General features: G+C 56.3%; 1 protein-coding gene across 1 annotated transcript; it reads left to right on the plus strand.

Moving 5' to 3' along the window:
* The first annotated feature begins 225 nt into the window (after positions 1-225).
* On the plus strand, positions 226-3,294 carry LOC134051287 (uncharacterized). The gene is made up of 6 exons (XM_062504959.1): positions 226-278; positions 665-743; positions 1,684-2,050; positions 2,164-2,365; positions 2,758-2,797; positions 3,128-3,294. Exons 1-6 carry the CDS (start codon positions 226-228, stop codon positions 3,254-3,256), a joined length of 870 nt encoding a protein of 289 aa, XP_062360943.1. The 3' UTR covers positions 3,257-3,294.
* The last annotated feature ends 12,042 nt before the right edge of the window (positions 3,295-15,336 follow it).

Genomic DNA, 15,336 nt, shown 5'->3' on the forward strand with positions numbered 1-15,336 from the left:
TCTGCTGACCCGGGCTCAGCTGACTCAGCTGGACTGAGCTTGGCTTAGCAGGGTGCTGGGCTTGCATGCAGCAAAGAGGAAGGAAAGGGGCCACCACCAGTCCAGTTCCTCCATGCTATCATGTCCCATTTGCTTCTCAATGCCCACATGATCTCCTGTCACATTGCTGGTCCATAGTGGCAATGTCCACCCCACTTTCCCCTCAGATGTGCCCCAGTGAGGGCCATGGGCACAGGCAATGAGAGGGACCCCGGATCCAGCATGCTCCCCCACACATGGCCAGCCTGTGGCTCAGCACCCTGGGATGCCAAGGAGACTCCCAGCCCTTGCCAGCTGGATCGGGGTGTGGGATGCTGTCTCCCATGGGCCGGTGGTGCAGAGCAGTGCCCGGGATACACCGAGTGTCTCACATGCCGAAGCCCCGGTGCTCCTGCCCCTCACTGCACAGGGGAGGATGAAAAGGGGCTCCCTGTTCCGAACCCAGAGCATCCCTTGGGTGCCAGGTGGCCCGGGAGTGATACCCGGCGGGGTCTGGCAGGGTGATACCCACCGAGGGTGATGCCCAGAGGTTCTGCCGGACCCCGCCCGCCCCGGGCAGACACCAAAGCGTTAACCACCCGCTCGCCTCCATTTCCTGTCCCGCTTCCCCTTTTCCTTCCCAAAGTTTCGGCAGAACCCAAGGCCCCGGTAGCAGCTCCGCTCCCGTCCGAGCCGCGAAGCCAGTCCGGTCCAGTCGGAACGGGGTGAGTCAGAAGTGGGACCCCCCCCAGAAGCTCTCGGAGCTCCCCTGCCCCGTCCCCCTGCCACTTCCAGCGAGTGGGCAGCAAAGATAAACACCGGACGGGGCGGACGCTGGTCCTTCCCCGACCACCTTTTGGTGTCAGTCCGTGTCCAGGGGTGCAGAGCATCCCCAGTCCCGGCGATGGGCAGAACCGGGTCGAACCCTGCCGAGCCGCTGCCATCCTTGTCGGGGACTTTGGGCTGGAGAGGTCTGGCGACTGGAGAGGTTTTGTGGGGCAGGAGGGATTTTGTGACAAGGAGGGATCGGGGGCTGTGCTGGGCTACAGGGCTGCACATCCTTGCCTAGGACACTGTCTCCTGGCTGGCTCCTGGCTGTGAACCCAAATTCCTCGCAGAGCCCCAGTGATCCTGGCTGGTGTGGAACAGAGCCAGGGTGTTAATGTTTAACAGCACTCCGGAGTTTTTCCTGCCAGGAGTTTCCCTTGGCTCGCTCTGCACCTCCGTGGCCTCCAGGCAGCTGCAGCACCTCCTGCAAATGGCAGAACAGGATGCAGATTTATCAAACCACAGAATCGCAGAACTATTTGGGTTGCAAAAGCCCTCCTGGATCCTCGTGTCCAACCGTTAACCCAGCACTGCCAAGGCCACCACTAAACCATACCCCTAAGTGGCACATCTGCATGTGTTTTAAATCCCTCCAGGGGTGGTGACTCCACCACTGTGCTGCCCTGGGCATCCTGCTCATTTGTCAGATTTGCCCCTTGTTCATTTAGAACCGGATTTTGGAGGCTTTCCTCCCTCACAGTGCATGCATATTGTCTCTGTCACATCCCAGGATATCTCTCAGCTGCAAACTGGGGGATACTGAGGCATCTCTGCCTGTGAGGAAGCCCTTGCCTCACCCCATTTCTCATCCCTGAACCCTCCTATCTCTGTGCTCAGATGTGTGTGCACACCACCCATGTCACCCAGGACTTCAGTGTGCACCAGCCCCAGGACAGGCTGTCGGTGGCAGTGGGGGAGACCCTCACCCTGAACTGCACTGCGTCTGCAACGGCTGATCCCGGTGGTGTGAGGTGGCTGAAGGGATGGGGCAGTGGGAACAAGACCATCTATGACCAGAGAGAGAAGGATCGCTATCCCAGAGTGATGAGAGCAGTGGATGGGTCCGACTCAGACTTCACCATCCACATCAGGAACGTTCAGCCTGAGGACACGGGTACCTACTACTGTGTGAAGTTTCTCAAGAACGACAGTGGTGAGGATGACTTCTTTCAGCGTGGCAGTGGCACTGCGGTGTCCGTGTATGGTGAGTGGGGCCCAGCAGGACACTGCTCCCAGGGACCCCATCCCCTGTCCACAGCGATGTCCTGCTCTGCCCCACACCCACCACCCTCTCTTGCTCTGCCTCTGTCTCCACAGAGACATCCCTGGTTCCTGGAATGGTGGTTGCAGCGGTAGTGCTCTTCTTTCTCCTCCTCCTTGGCCTCTTTGTTGCTCTTTGCATCTACAGGAGGAAGCACCAAGGTGAGGTGGGCAGTCCGTGCCCGGCCAGGACAGTGGCCATGGGCAGCTTCTCCTCTGTCCCTCTGCAGTGCTGTGCAGGGACCCCTGGCACCACCAGGTTTGTACTCAGCACCTCTCCCTTCTGCACCCTTAATGAGCAAACTGTCTTATCCACCTGCTTTATTTTGGCTTCCTTTCTTGTCTGGAGCTGTAACTTTCCCCAGGAAAGGCTTTGTTTTGCACACTCACAAGTGCACTGTTCTGTTGATTCTCTCTGCATTTCACAGAAGCTTCATGGTAGGGAGCACCAAGTACCAGGGTGGTACCCTGCAGCTCCTCACCATTTGTCTGAGCCCAGCCCAGCTGTGCAGACAACACTTTGTCTCTCTTCTCTGCCTTCAGTGGGAGCATCCTGCTGAAATCCAGGAGGGGAGTTGAGGGCTGTGCTGGGTAGGGAAAGGACCCAGCTTCCTTTAGTTCTGATGGCCATCCTTATCCTTCCCCCTACAGTGAAGTCCTGGATGCAGAGAGCTCCCACCTGCCCAGACAGGTAAGAGTGAGCTGTGAGCATGGGGAAGCACATCCCATGCTGATGCCCTGGTTTACAGGAGCCCTTCAAGACTCTGAGGCCAGGGGGGACATTGGGTGGGCAGCAGCTGTCTGTATCTGGCCCCTGCACACTATGCACCATAGTGCAGGGCCACTTCTGCAGCTGTGGCATCACCAGCCTGGCTTGAATCTGGTTTTTGGGGTTGTCCTGTGCAGAGCCATGAGGTGGTGATCCTTGCAGGTCACTTCCAACTCTGGACATTCTGATTTAGGGCTATTTTGGTGAGGTTTTTCTTACAGCAGCATAACCCATTTGTGTGCATTTTTGCAGCAGAGCAGCAAGGAAGAGAACAACATCCACTATGCTGACCTGCAGCCCCTGCCCCCGGCCCCACTGCGCAGCAGGAACCCGGGCACAGCCCCCACTGAGTATGCCAGCCTCAGGGTGGCTGCCAAGTGATGCGTGGCACCACTGCCTGCACAGCCAGGCCCTGTCAGGGTGGAAGAAGGGACGTTTCTGCAGGGCACAATAAAGAAAGAAGTGGAGCTGTTTGCATGGTGCGCCCTGATCTCAGCTCAGCACACAGTGCTCATCATGCTTATATCTCAGAGGAGCTCTCCCAAGGCCTGAAGCCGTCTCGACCAATGGATGAGACCACGGGGTCAAGCACCTCTGCTTTGTGCAAGCTCTTTGGTGCTGATGACACCAGGAGGACCTCACACAAGTCTGTGTCCACCAGCATGAGCCTCCACTGGCCATTTCCCAGCCCATAGGTCCATAATTTGTGCTATCTTTTCAATTCCCTCAGTAAAGCCAGCAAACAGCCTTCTGTCCAGTCCTGCTGTGATCAGAGCAAGAGTAATAGTGCCACTCTCGCAGGGTCCTGGAAGAATGCATGTCCCACACAGCCCCCCTGTGCTACTGCTGAGCCCTCTGCTCTGCTCCCAACTCCCACCTGCCCCAGGCAGGGAACCTGCCCAGTCCCATGAAATCTGCATCTCCTGGCAAGGCAGAGGAAGCTCTCAGGAACAGCCCCTGGTGCTGCTGCTGCAGGCTGAGGCTCAGCCCTCGTCCAATTTTCCCTGCCCTCCTCAAGGGGCTCATGCTGTTAAGGCCAGGGCAGCTGGTACCAGCTGGCCCTTCTGCCCCTTCCCCTGGTCCATGCATATCTTCAGCTCCAGTCTGTGCACATCTGCTTCATGCACATCTTCTGCTCCTGCACATCTGCTCCACGCACAATTACTGCTCAATGCACATCTGCCCCCTGCACATTCCCTGCTTCGTCCCCACATGTTCAGTGCCCATCTCCATGGGAAGCAGGTCAGTGGAAGGAAGCCAGAGGGCAGAGGTGGCGATGGCAGGAAGCTGCAGATCACGCTCCACACTGGGCACTGCTGCAGCCCCCAGCAGGACCCAGTCACCACACACAGCCCCGATCTCCCCAGCTGTGGCAGCTGAGCTCCCACCACGTGTGGCCCCAGCAGTTCCCTCGGCAGGGGGAATTGAAGCCAAAACAGGCTTTCCAGGGAGAGGAACCTACTGCCAGCCCCACTGCCTGTGACCTTGAAAGCGGATACAGTCACCAGATTTCAGCTTTATCTACTTTTTTTTCTGTGAAATGAGAAAAGAGAAGCGAAACAAGACAGTGTGACCCAGGGGAGTGGGGCTGGTGGGGAGATCCTTGAGGCGACAGAATTGTCACAGTGGGGAGAAAAGCCACTAAGGAAATTCATTTGTACAACTGAATAAGAGTCCTCTGCTCTGAGGATGTGAAGTGGGGACAGTCTGGGGTCAGTCCTTTCTCAGGGACAGCTTGGGGACACACTCAGCACCCTGTAGGCACAGCTGTGGTGATGAGTTTGCTGGGTCAGGGGTCCAGCACCTGGTCTCAGCCTGGGTCCCTCAGTGGGGGGTTGTGGGGTTGGGGTGTTGGGATGAAGTCTCTCCCATTGGGATGAAGTCTCTCCCAGCATCATTTCCCAAGTGGAGCCATGACTGTGCCATGGATCATTTCCCAGCTGAGGCAGTGGCTGCTCTCAGGAGGATTTGGGTTGCCCAGGCACTGAGCAGGGACAACACCAAAACTGGCAGAAATCTCACATCAAGGCTATGAACATGAGTATGTAAAATATGTGGGTGAGACCGAAACCGGGGACAGACCTCGAGGACCAGAGGAAATGAAATTCAAGGGGATTTAGAGCTTTATAAGCATTGGGCTGAATCAGGAGGGGGGAAATCCAGTTTGATAGGAGCATATGCAAAGCAGGGAGTGAGCAGAGCACCGGCAGAATGCTCCGCACCTAGGAAAGGCCCCAGGTCTGCGGCTTACTGCCCAGGGGAGGGATTTGGTGGTTATTAAAGGAAAATCCTTTAAGCTACCAGCCTGGGGTGTGCCGGCAGTGAAAGCACAAACAAGAGCCTGGGCACGGACACAAGGTAGGAGCGTGCTGGGGAGCAGAACCTTGCCCGGGGGGCAGAGCCTCGCTCAGGGGGCAGCACCAGGCAAGGCTGGGCTCATGGATTCACTGCTCATCCGCGCTATTTTCCTGGTGCTGGTTGTCACATCCCACCAAGTGAACTTCTTGGTCAGTGGGTGTGTATGGGAGGTTGGGAGCTGCCATTGCTGAGGGGATGGGGGCACAAGGCAGTGCTGGGGTTGAGGCTGACACTCACCAGGCTCCTGCTGCCACAGCAGGGGACTTCAGTGTGGAACAGAGGTGATGCCTGGATGGCTACTGGCAGAGCGTTGGTGTCCTGGGGGGAGAGGATATGCTGGCTCCAAGCAGGTTTTGGGCTGTGTCCCTGTGCATGGACACTCTGAGGCGGAGCCATGCCAGGTTTACCTCAGCTGCTCCTCATCATGTTGTGTGAGCTTGGTGCCAAAGCCTCTTGCAATGGCAAAGCCAAAGAAGAGGGCTGGGGAGGCTGATCTGGGCTGCACTGTGATGGGTGTCTGGGCAGCCAGGGGATGCTCAGAGGCTTCTCTGGCATTTGATCCACTCCTGCTGCTGGGAAGTGGGAAACATCTCCTGGAGGTGCCAAGGTGGGTGCTATGGTGTGTGTGCCATGCTGTGTGCTATTGTGTGTGCCATGGTGTGTGCTGTGGTGTGTGCTATTGTGTGTGCTGTGGTGTGTGCTATTGTGTGTGCTGTGGTGTGTGCTATGCTGTGTGCCATGGTGTATGCCACAGCATGTGTCACAGTGTGCTGTTCCATGCTGTGCCGGGGAGCCAGAGTGGGAAGCATGTGCTGGGCCAGGAGCCAAGGGGGAGCACCATCTTCCAACAGAAAACACAGAGTATCAGAGAGCAATCAGTCTGGAGAGCGGCTGATGGAAGGTACTGGTCCTGGCAGTGAGGGGAGGGCAGAAGTGATTTAATTAATGCTGAGGAAGAGCGTGGTCTCAGTGCATGTACTGGCTGAAATGGGGGGATGCAGGTGCCTTCTTTGTGTCCTGGGTGACAGGAGAGGGCTGGCTGCACTTGCAGGAAATGGGACAATGCTGAGCAGTGCTGGTGACAGGGCAGGGCAAGGAGAAAGGGGGAGAGCCAGGGATAAATGCATTGTGCCCTGTGCTGGGGTGCTCCATCTCAGTGATAAGAAGCAGAAGCGCTCCACAGCAGCAGTGTCTGTCACAGGAGCAAGTGCCCAGGGCATATCGTGTCTCCAGGAGCAGTCATCACTCCAGCTGGTCTCCTCCAGTGTCTGACAGGGCAGCAGCTCCAGCCAAGGGCCTGGTTTGGGGCTGTCTCTGTCCAAGACACCCTTGTGCCCCTGCTCTGTCCCCATCCCTGCCCCTGGCCCTGCCCTAGCTACCGTGAGACTGTGGTGGCCACAAGTCCATCCACAGGGAGAGACAAGCCAGTCCCTTTGCACATCATCAACCAAATAGCCACAGGGACCCCACAGAGCCCCCACGATGCCACAGGCATCCAGTGATGGTTTGGAGACCCCATGATGCCATAGGGACCCCATGATACCAAGGGAACCAGGCAATGCCATGTGGACATTGTGCCAGCATGCCAGCGGGAAGCAGCAGAAGCCGGAGGAGCAGCTGGGTGTTTTGAGGGGGTTGGAGGGAGTGAGAGGGTCTCAAAGGCACTTTGATTGTCCCCCAAAAATGCCTCATGGATCTTGTTTGTGCCTGCTGGCTGGCCTGGCCTGGGTTCCTGCCAGAAAAGACAACAGGAGGGAGAAGTCCTGGGTTGCTTCTGCACAGTTGGAACCTGCTCCCTCCAATTCCAAATCTGTTAGCTCACCCCTTTGCAGCTCCCTGTTTCTCAGGCTTTTCCTTGGAAAGGAATGAAGCCAGAGTAAAACGGTGACATGCTTTACACTGGTTCTGATTTATTTCACGTCTTACTATTGAATTTTATTCCCTGGTTTCACAGTTGTTGTGGATTTTCACCAAAGGGGATAAACAGGTCTGGGATTTGGGGTTGTCATAGGAACTGTTTTTGCGCCACAGCCTTACTGCCAGCCTTGTCCCCTCCTGACAGAGAGAGTGAGCCAGCACAGCGGGGGTATCTCCACACCCCAGGCACAGCCCCAGTGGCAGCTGGGGTATGGGACAGCCACCCCATGGCAGCAGGACACTCGGGATGCTCAGGGAGGAGGTGGACTCCCAGGCACTGCCCAGCCATGCCCACGAAGCAAACTGGGAGCCCCAGACTGTAAACCAGGGCTTTAAGTTGAGAAGGGCTTAAGGTTCGGAGGATGTGACTTTTCCCTGTGGATTCTCTGGTGTCCAGTAGGAGGTTGTGCTATTGCAGTTATTGCTACTGGGAACCTCTCTGGCCAACTTGGGATAATTTTCATTAAATCCCTGGAGCTGAAGGGGTGTGGAGTGGATGGAGGCCTGCCCTATGACAATTCCTCATCTCTTCAGTCGCAAGGAGAGTGAAAAGTGAAAAGTGTCACACACATCCTTTGTGCCCAACACTGCTTTGGCCTCTGTGGTCCTTCACTGCAGGACACCATGAGGCCAAGATGCTGGCAGTGATTAAAGAGGGGTTTCCAGGGCCATTGGTCAAGCAGGAACATCCAGTGCTTAAGACTCAAATTGTGCTTTAAGTGTTGGACGGAACATTGTTCAAGGACAGCCCCCCTCTGGAGCTGGCATGGGGAAGGCAGATTGAGCTGCAGTGCTGGGTCCTGCCAGTGCCTGAGTGAGGGTCCCAGAGTGGGTGGGAGAGTGGTCCTGCCAGCACTGGAATTCCCGGGGCTCTTCATGCTGGATCAGCTGTTGGTGTCGCTCTGGAGCGGTCCTGGTCCTCCCAAAATCCTCATGTACATTGTACCCAAAGTGAACCATGCACACTCCTGAGGATGCTCCAGGTGGTTTTGCCCAGCGAGAAAAGTTCAGGGGAAGGAAACCCTCTGAGGAGCTCCCTGTCCTGAGGGCAGGATGTTGTGGGGTCCCGGGCGCTCCCTGCTCCTCCCGGCACCGGGCGACCTTAAAGTGTGGCTGTGCTTGGCCGTGGCCCCAGCGCTGGCTGCCCCGAGCCCGGCACAAGTGTCCCTCTGCAGAGAAGTGCAGGGAAAGGGAAAAATATTGAGAGAGGCAGGAGAAGGGGGAAAGCAGGCGCTGCGGGAGAGAGCACAGCACGGCCTGAAAGCTCCCTCTCAGCGGGCTTTTGTTCGCCCTGGACGTGCCCAGCGATGCTGCCAGCCCGAAGGGGCTGTGCTGGCGCCGGTGGCTCCAGGCGATCCCGGAGCTCCGCAGCCTGCCCGGCGCCTCGTTCCAGCGACGTGCCCATGGGCAGGATGCAGCTGCCTCCAGCGGGGACCCCCAACACCCCGCTGGGCTCGGACCCTCGCCGCCGGCCACTGGGGTGGGCACTGCTCGGACCCACAATGCGCTCCCGAAAATAATTCCTTCTGACAGATCCATTTCTTCCACATGGTTCAAGCTTAATTTTATAATGGTATCAGTAGCTATGGCAACGTGTAAAAGAAAAACGGATCCCCGAGCCCGGCAAATTCTCCGTAAACAGCTCCCGTCTCCCGGAGCCCGGCTGGGTGGGCATCACCCCTTGCCCACGGCTACCGCGGCCGCCGCGGTTTGTGTTTGGGCTGGGATTCACGCGATGACTAATTAGCAGCGTTAACTGCTTACGCCTTGGGATGATGATTCCATCCGCTAATCCTTGGGGCTAGGCTGGGCTAATTGGGTGGATATCATTAAGGCTGGCTGTTAGGAGCTGCCCTTATAGGATTGCAGCATAGCGAAGGCTGGAGCACCCCTCTGGGCACCCCAGACCCAGCACGGGGGGCCGGACACGGCTCAGCCCTCGCGGTGTCAGGGGGTCACCAGCCCCATCCACACCTCCAGCCCGCCCCAGAGCCGCTGCTGCTGCTGCTGCTGAACATCCACGCGTGTGCACACGAGGGAATGTGCACAGGAACACAAACAGGGACGCACAGAGGAGATTTCCCGCACGCAGGACCCCCCTCAGCAAACATCAGCCGGTGCTGGCGTCTGCCGCGGCTCAGAGATCTCCGGTCACCGCCGCGAGTGGATAATCCCAGGCAATATTTTCTAAACCTGTTAGACATCACACAGACCCTCTAAATCCCTGATCCCCCTCCAAGGCTCCAGCGGGATGGCAGCACTTTCTGCAGCTCGGATTTGCAGCTCCTTATCAGGGCCAGCTCCTTGGAGCGATGCAGTCACTGGGAGCATGGTGGATTCTGTGGACCCAGAATTAATGCCCCAGATTTTTGTCACCTTTCAACTTAAAAAAAAAAAAAGACCAACACAACCCCCCTGGAGAAGCATTTTTCTCCCTCTAGCCTCCAGCAGCAGGGCCAGAATAACCCCAACCCCACAGAGCTGAGAGGGCTGAGTCAGGCAGTGTGGATGTGTTTGGTCTCAACAGGGCCAAAATAAAGACCCAATAGGTCCAGAACGTGGCTCCTTGGAGCTGCTATGAGGACAACGTGGGGACAGTGACCACAGGGACAGCCTGGCAGGAAGGCTGGGGATGACCCCTAAGGGCTGGTCAGCATCCTCTTCCAAGGGGTTGGTCTGGCTGTTTCAGGTGTGCAGCCCCCCTGTATCCCAGCAGTTGTGCCATTCCCACCGTGAGGCATCAGATCCAGGTCTTTCACAAATGACCCCACAAAGCCCCCACTGCTGGACACACCATCTTCCTTTGCAGTGAAGAGTGACACAGGGTTGTACCAGGTCTCCTACACCTCATGTGCCATGTCTCAGCCCTCCATGGGGCATCACCCTGGTGATGCCCACACGCCAGGTTCCACAGCACAAATCCCACCTCTGAGCCTGGATTTTAGCACTTCACAGCAAGGGCTCTTGCCAAGCAGGAAGCAATGGGCTGAGCTGGCTGAACATGATCAATCCCCCACGTTAGCAGTTTTATTTCCATCCGCAGCTGCCGCAGGACTCTCAGGCAGTGCAGCCTCGATGAGCTCCAGCCGCCGGCCCGGCAGCACAGCGTTATCTGCTGCTGCAGCCTCGGATGCGCTTTCATGATAACGATTTGCAATCAACAAAGAACTTGGAGAGGATGCAGAAAAAAAAAAAAAAAGACAACTGGCATTAGAAACTGAGATGATATCGCTCTTCCATCAGCCGAGCTCCACCACAGTCCTGGTGGTACCACCAAGGGGAGATCAAGGTCTTCTCCAGCATCGCTCCATGGGGCTGGCTGTGTGCTGGGGGATCTGGGTACTGGCACTGCCACCAGATCCCCACGAGGCAGTAGAGTGCAGAACTTCCCCCTCCAGAGGGGGGAGGGAGGCTTTAGTTCAAACAACTTCCATCAATGATTAACACCCAGCTCTGCAATATCCCTGCATGGCTGGAGTCCTCCCCCTGCACCCTGCCCTCCCCCCTGTCCCAGCCACTTCCTCCTCCACAGCACTTCTGCTCCTGGGGTTGGGGAAGGGTCCAAGGGTGGGCACCAAAGCTCCCTGTGGCTCTGGAGCTCATCAGAGCTGGGGTGAGCTCAGTCATGCCACATACAGACAGCACAGATGTCTCCCAGTTTTGCAACCACTGCCACAAAGGGATTTGGGCTACCCTGTGTCCCTGTTGAGCTGCCCTGAGTGGGACCTCTCTTGTGTCCCTGTCCCTGTCAACAGTTAAGGTTGGAACAGCTCCCTAAGATCACCGAGTCCAACCATTCCCACAGCACTGCCAAGCCCACCACTAACCCATGTCCCCGAGTGACACATCCACAGGATTTTTGAACACTTAAAAGGATGGTCACTGCACCACTTCCTCTGCAGCTTAGTCCTGGGGCTGTGCACATACTGCACACCCACAGCAGAGAGCAAACCCTTCTCTGGGTCAAGGGGCAAGATCCTGTCTGCCAGCAAAGGTCAGCACAGCCCTGCCAGCGCTCGGGCACCTCAGCAGGCACAGGCGCCAGCACTGACAGCCCTGTCCTTCCCAGCCAACACCAGGCTGGCTTTTCCCAGCCTGTCAGCAGTTTTACCCTAAAACCCCTCACCTCGGGTCAGCCAGGGCCGTTTCCAGGCCAGGCACAGGATATAAACCACCTTTCCTGCTCTGACACAGCCGTGAGGAATTCCCCCAGAGTGTGAGTGCACTGGGCTGCATTAAGGAAGCCCGGTCAACTCCCCCAGTTTGCAGCATCCCACAGGGCAGCACTGCTGGGTGGGAGCAGCCTGGGAGCACTGCCCAGTCCTGGGATGGCTGACTGTGGATACAGTCCTTGATGTGGCCTGGGGGTTCTCCTTCGGGTTTGGTAGACAGTGGTGGACATTCTGATAGCAGTGGGTGGTCTGACACTGGGCTCTGCTGCCACTGCTGATGCCCAGGGTGACAGTGTGTGAGTGCCATGAGGGCACTCGGAGCACCACTCCATTCCAACAACGCCCAGCGTGGGCAGGCAGAGCTGTATCCCTCCCTCATCCTCCCTGAAAGTCATTTCAGGGGCTTGGAGGGAACCAGCTGATCCTGGCAGTGCTGGGGGTTAATTCAATGGCAGAGGGACACTAAAATTAAGTGGGCTGTGATTTGAAGCCCTGCTCTCTAAGGAGGGAGCAGAAACAGGCAGTGGGTTTGGTCAGTGTGCACAGAGGGGGGTCCTCAGAAAATACCAGGGAGCACATCACCTCCACCCCATTCATCCCCCCCACACCAACTAGGCCCCAGAACCCTAACAAAGACCTGAGAGAGCTGAAATAACACAGCTGTAACTCCTAAATCACCTAATAAAAGCTTGGCTAAAACAATTACAGGTAGTTCCCATGAGTCCCCTCAAAAGGTGAGGAGCAAAGCCCATGCACAGGCTGCTCCCATCCCTCTCTTGGCAATCACAGCCTTAACAAGACCCCTGCAGTTCATCACCCTCTCCAGGGTCTCTCCCATATAACAGGGTGATGTGGTAGATGCCATCACAGGACTATGAGGAGACAGGTAGGATCCATACTCCTGCTTCTTAAATCCATGTTTAGAGGGCTGTGGGTTCCCCTTCCCTGGGTCACAGTCCATGAAAACCATGCCCATATCAACATATTGCTTGTTATAAGTTAACATGAGATAAACTAATTTAAGCTTCCCCTGTACTGCATGTCTCGGATTAAATTGGCAAGGTACCTAATGAAGCTGCAGCTCCATTTGTTGTGCTGGAAGCCCTAAATATCAGCAGTGTAATTGGTGCTCCCTGCTTCAAGAGACATTTGTTTCTCTCCCAGCTGAAAGCCGTCTTTGGGTGCTGGCTGAAGCCTGAGAGGTGGGGGGGGGTGCTGTAGGATGTCCCTACCTTGGTCTTAAGCTGGAGGGGTCTTGAAACTTGTTTTTGAAGCTGGAGGATGGATGGGGGGAACATGCTGCTCTCTGGCTGTATGGAGGCTGCACTGCTTTGCGAGTGCCAGAACAGACCTTGTGTGGGACTGGTGTTCTGATGTGGCCCCACAGGGTATTTTGTTGTCATGAGCTGTGAAAGTAGCACCTCTTGGGAGGCTGGGCTGAGAGGTGTTTGTGCCTGGGACTGGGCCAGGATGGTTCTGAGTTTCCCCAGGGTGGTGAGTCCCTGCAGCTCCACATGCTCGGTGCTGTGTGTTTTGGTTTATCAAGGAGTCTTTGAGGTTGGAAAAGACCTCTAAGATCATTGAGCCATTATTGTGGAGGGCTCCCACAAGCACTGGCTAGTTGCTGGTGTTTGGGCATGGCTATGTGCCCACAGCCCCAAAACAGCACCTCTGGATGTTGAATTTGGGGTGTTCTCCAGGATGATGTCCAAAGTATTGGTGGGGTTTTTTTTCTGTATCCCTAAGTTGGTTTGGGTTTTGAAGGGTGGACTGATCATTTTGGGACAGCTTCTGTGTCCTGGTGTAGTGTGGCCACTCAGGCTATTGGTATTTCTCCCACTGTACTATCCCACTGCTGGAGTGTGGATCATGAGGGATAAAGTCCCAGGCAGGGAAAGACTGCAGTCACCTCCATTGGTGAACTGTGATTCAACAACAGGTCCAGGTTGGCCCTGCAGGGCAGAGACTGGAACTTCTCCCATCTCTATCCCCTGTGAATCCCCTCCAGCCAAGTGAGCCACCGCTGTTCCTGGGGGCCATTGGGGCTGGGAGAGGATTAGACAGGCAGTTGATTAAGGCATGAGAGAACAGTCTGGGCAAAACCAGTGCTGCAAGATTTTCCACTAGGATTGCTCTGGAAAGGCTGTAATTGTTCCCATTGGATGCTGCCAGGCTCTGACAAGAGATGGGGTGCTGTTGCCCTGGCTGGGGGTCCCTGTGTGTGGATGGGTCCACAGCCCCTTCTGGGGAGGGAGCAGATCCTGCAGAGCTGCCCAGTTGGGAACAAGGCAATGCAAGAAGTACATTGAGCCTATGGTCCTGGCTGGGAATAGGGAAGGGGAGCAGACCCCTGCCTGCCCAGCACCCAAACCTATGGGGGTGGCTGAGCCTGGCCCAGCCCTGCCACATGGAGCATGTGCCTTCCCCAAACGAGCGCTAGCAGTGTGATTTGAGTTCCTCTGCCCCTCAAAGCTGTGAAAATCAACTTATTCTTGAAAAGCTCTCCTGAAACACTGGCCTGTCCCCATGCTGGCTGCTGCCCAGCTCCTGGGGCCAGGAAGAGCCAAGCTCTGGAATCCTCCAGGGTCTCTGGAATCCTCCCTGCTGGATGAGGGGCTTTGAGCTGAAGCACGGAGATGCTGCAGAGCGAGTGCAGCCTGGGTGCCCGCTGGCAGCACAGAGAGCCTGGCAGCATTGCCCGCCCTGCCAAACAGCACTGCAGCCTCCTGCTCACCGTGGGTGTTCTGTGCAGAAGGAGGATGATGATGATGGCGGAGTTGCACTCCCAAAATTTTGCGTTGTTCCTCTGTCACTGGCACACAAAGAGCGGAACGCTCCTCTCCCCCTGGTTCCCCGCCAAGCGCAGGACAGGGGCTGCCCTGCCAGGGTGTATCCTCCAAACCTCTTGTGTTGGAGCAGGGCCCCTGTGATGCCAAGTGGAAGGGCCATGGATAGGAGGGGAGGCAGCTGAGGCTGCCCATATGCTTCCTAATGGGGAGCAATAGCAGCTCTTCCCGGGAAGCTCACGCCGTGCCATCTGCTCTGTGCAGTACCTTCTCTTGCAGAGCTTTTTTTAAGCTCTAACTTCCCTTCCCGAGCACTCTGCAGTGGCTGCTGCTTGTGTGCAGGCTGGCTCTGCTCTGTAATCGCCTCAGAACAGGTTGTCTGCACCTTCAACACCGAGCAGAACATCCCAGACAGGCTGAAGCCAAACAGGCCTCCGGGTTCTGTGCTTCCATGTAAAAATAACTAGGAAAGGTGGCTGTGGATGGTTGCAGGGTGTCCCTGGCATTTGCCCTCCTGCTGGGCATCCACTTTCCCTGAAGGCTCCTGCTTCTGGACTTGGGCTGGGTGGGATGCACTGCCTACAATGGTGTAGCTGCAGTGTTTCCACAAACTGCTGCTAATCCCATGGAATATCCAGAGCTGAAAGTGACCCACAAGGATCATCGAGTGCAACCCCTGTCCTGGCATAGGAAACCTCAAGAATACCACCCTGTGCTTGAGAGCATTGTTCAAATGCTTTTTGAGCTCTGGCAGGCTTGGGGCTGTGACTGGTTCCATGAGGAGCCTGTTCCAGTACCCAAACCCCCTCTGGTAGAAGAACCTTTTCTTAATATCCAATCTCAAACTTCCCTTCATGCAGTTCCCTTAGGTCTTATCACTGGTCACCAGAGAGCAGAGCTCACCATCTGCCCCTTTGCTTCCTCTTGTGAGGTGCCTGTGGACTGTAGTGATGTGTCCCTGTGCTCCATCCCTGTGCAAATAAATTATTGCTATGTGCAAAAGGCCAAATCCAAGGGCACCTCTGGATCCCTGCTCCTTGTTGGCCACTCTGGCCAGCTCTGTGAAGGAATGTGATGGCTGTACTGGGTATTCCAGGACCAATGCTGCTGGCCACAGAAGTTTTTCCAGTGGGAGCAGTACTGGTCACAACCCTTGAGTGCAGCCTGCAGCTGCCAGGGGATTGCAGAGGGAGGTGAGTGCAGAAGCCTGGGGAGCTGATCCCGGCTC

The sequence above is a fragment of the Cinclus cinclus genome, chromosome 18 (assembly GCF_963662255.1).
Source record: "Cinclus cinclus chromosome 18, bCinCin1.1, whole genome shotgun sequence".
Taxonomy (NCBI): domain Eukaryota; kingdom Metazoa; phylum Chordata; class Aves; order Passeriformes; family Cinclidae; genus Cinclus; species Cinclus cinclus.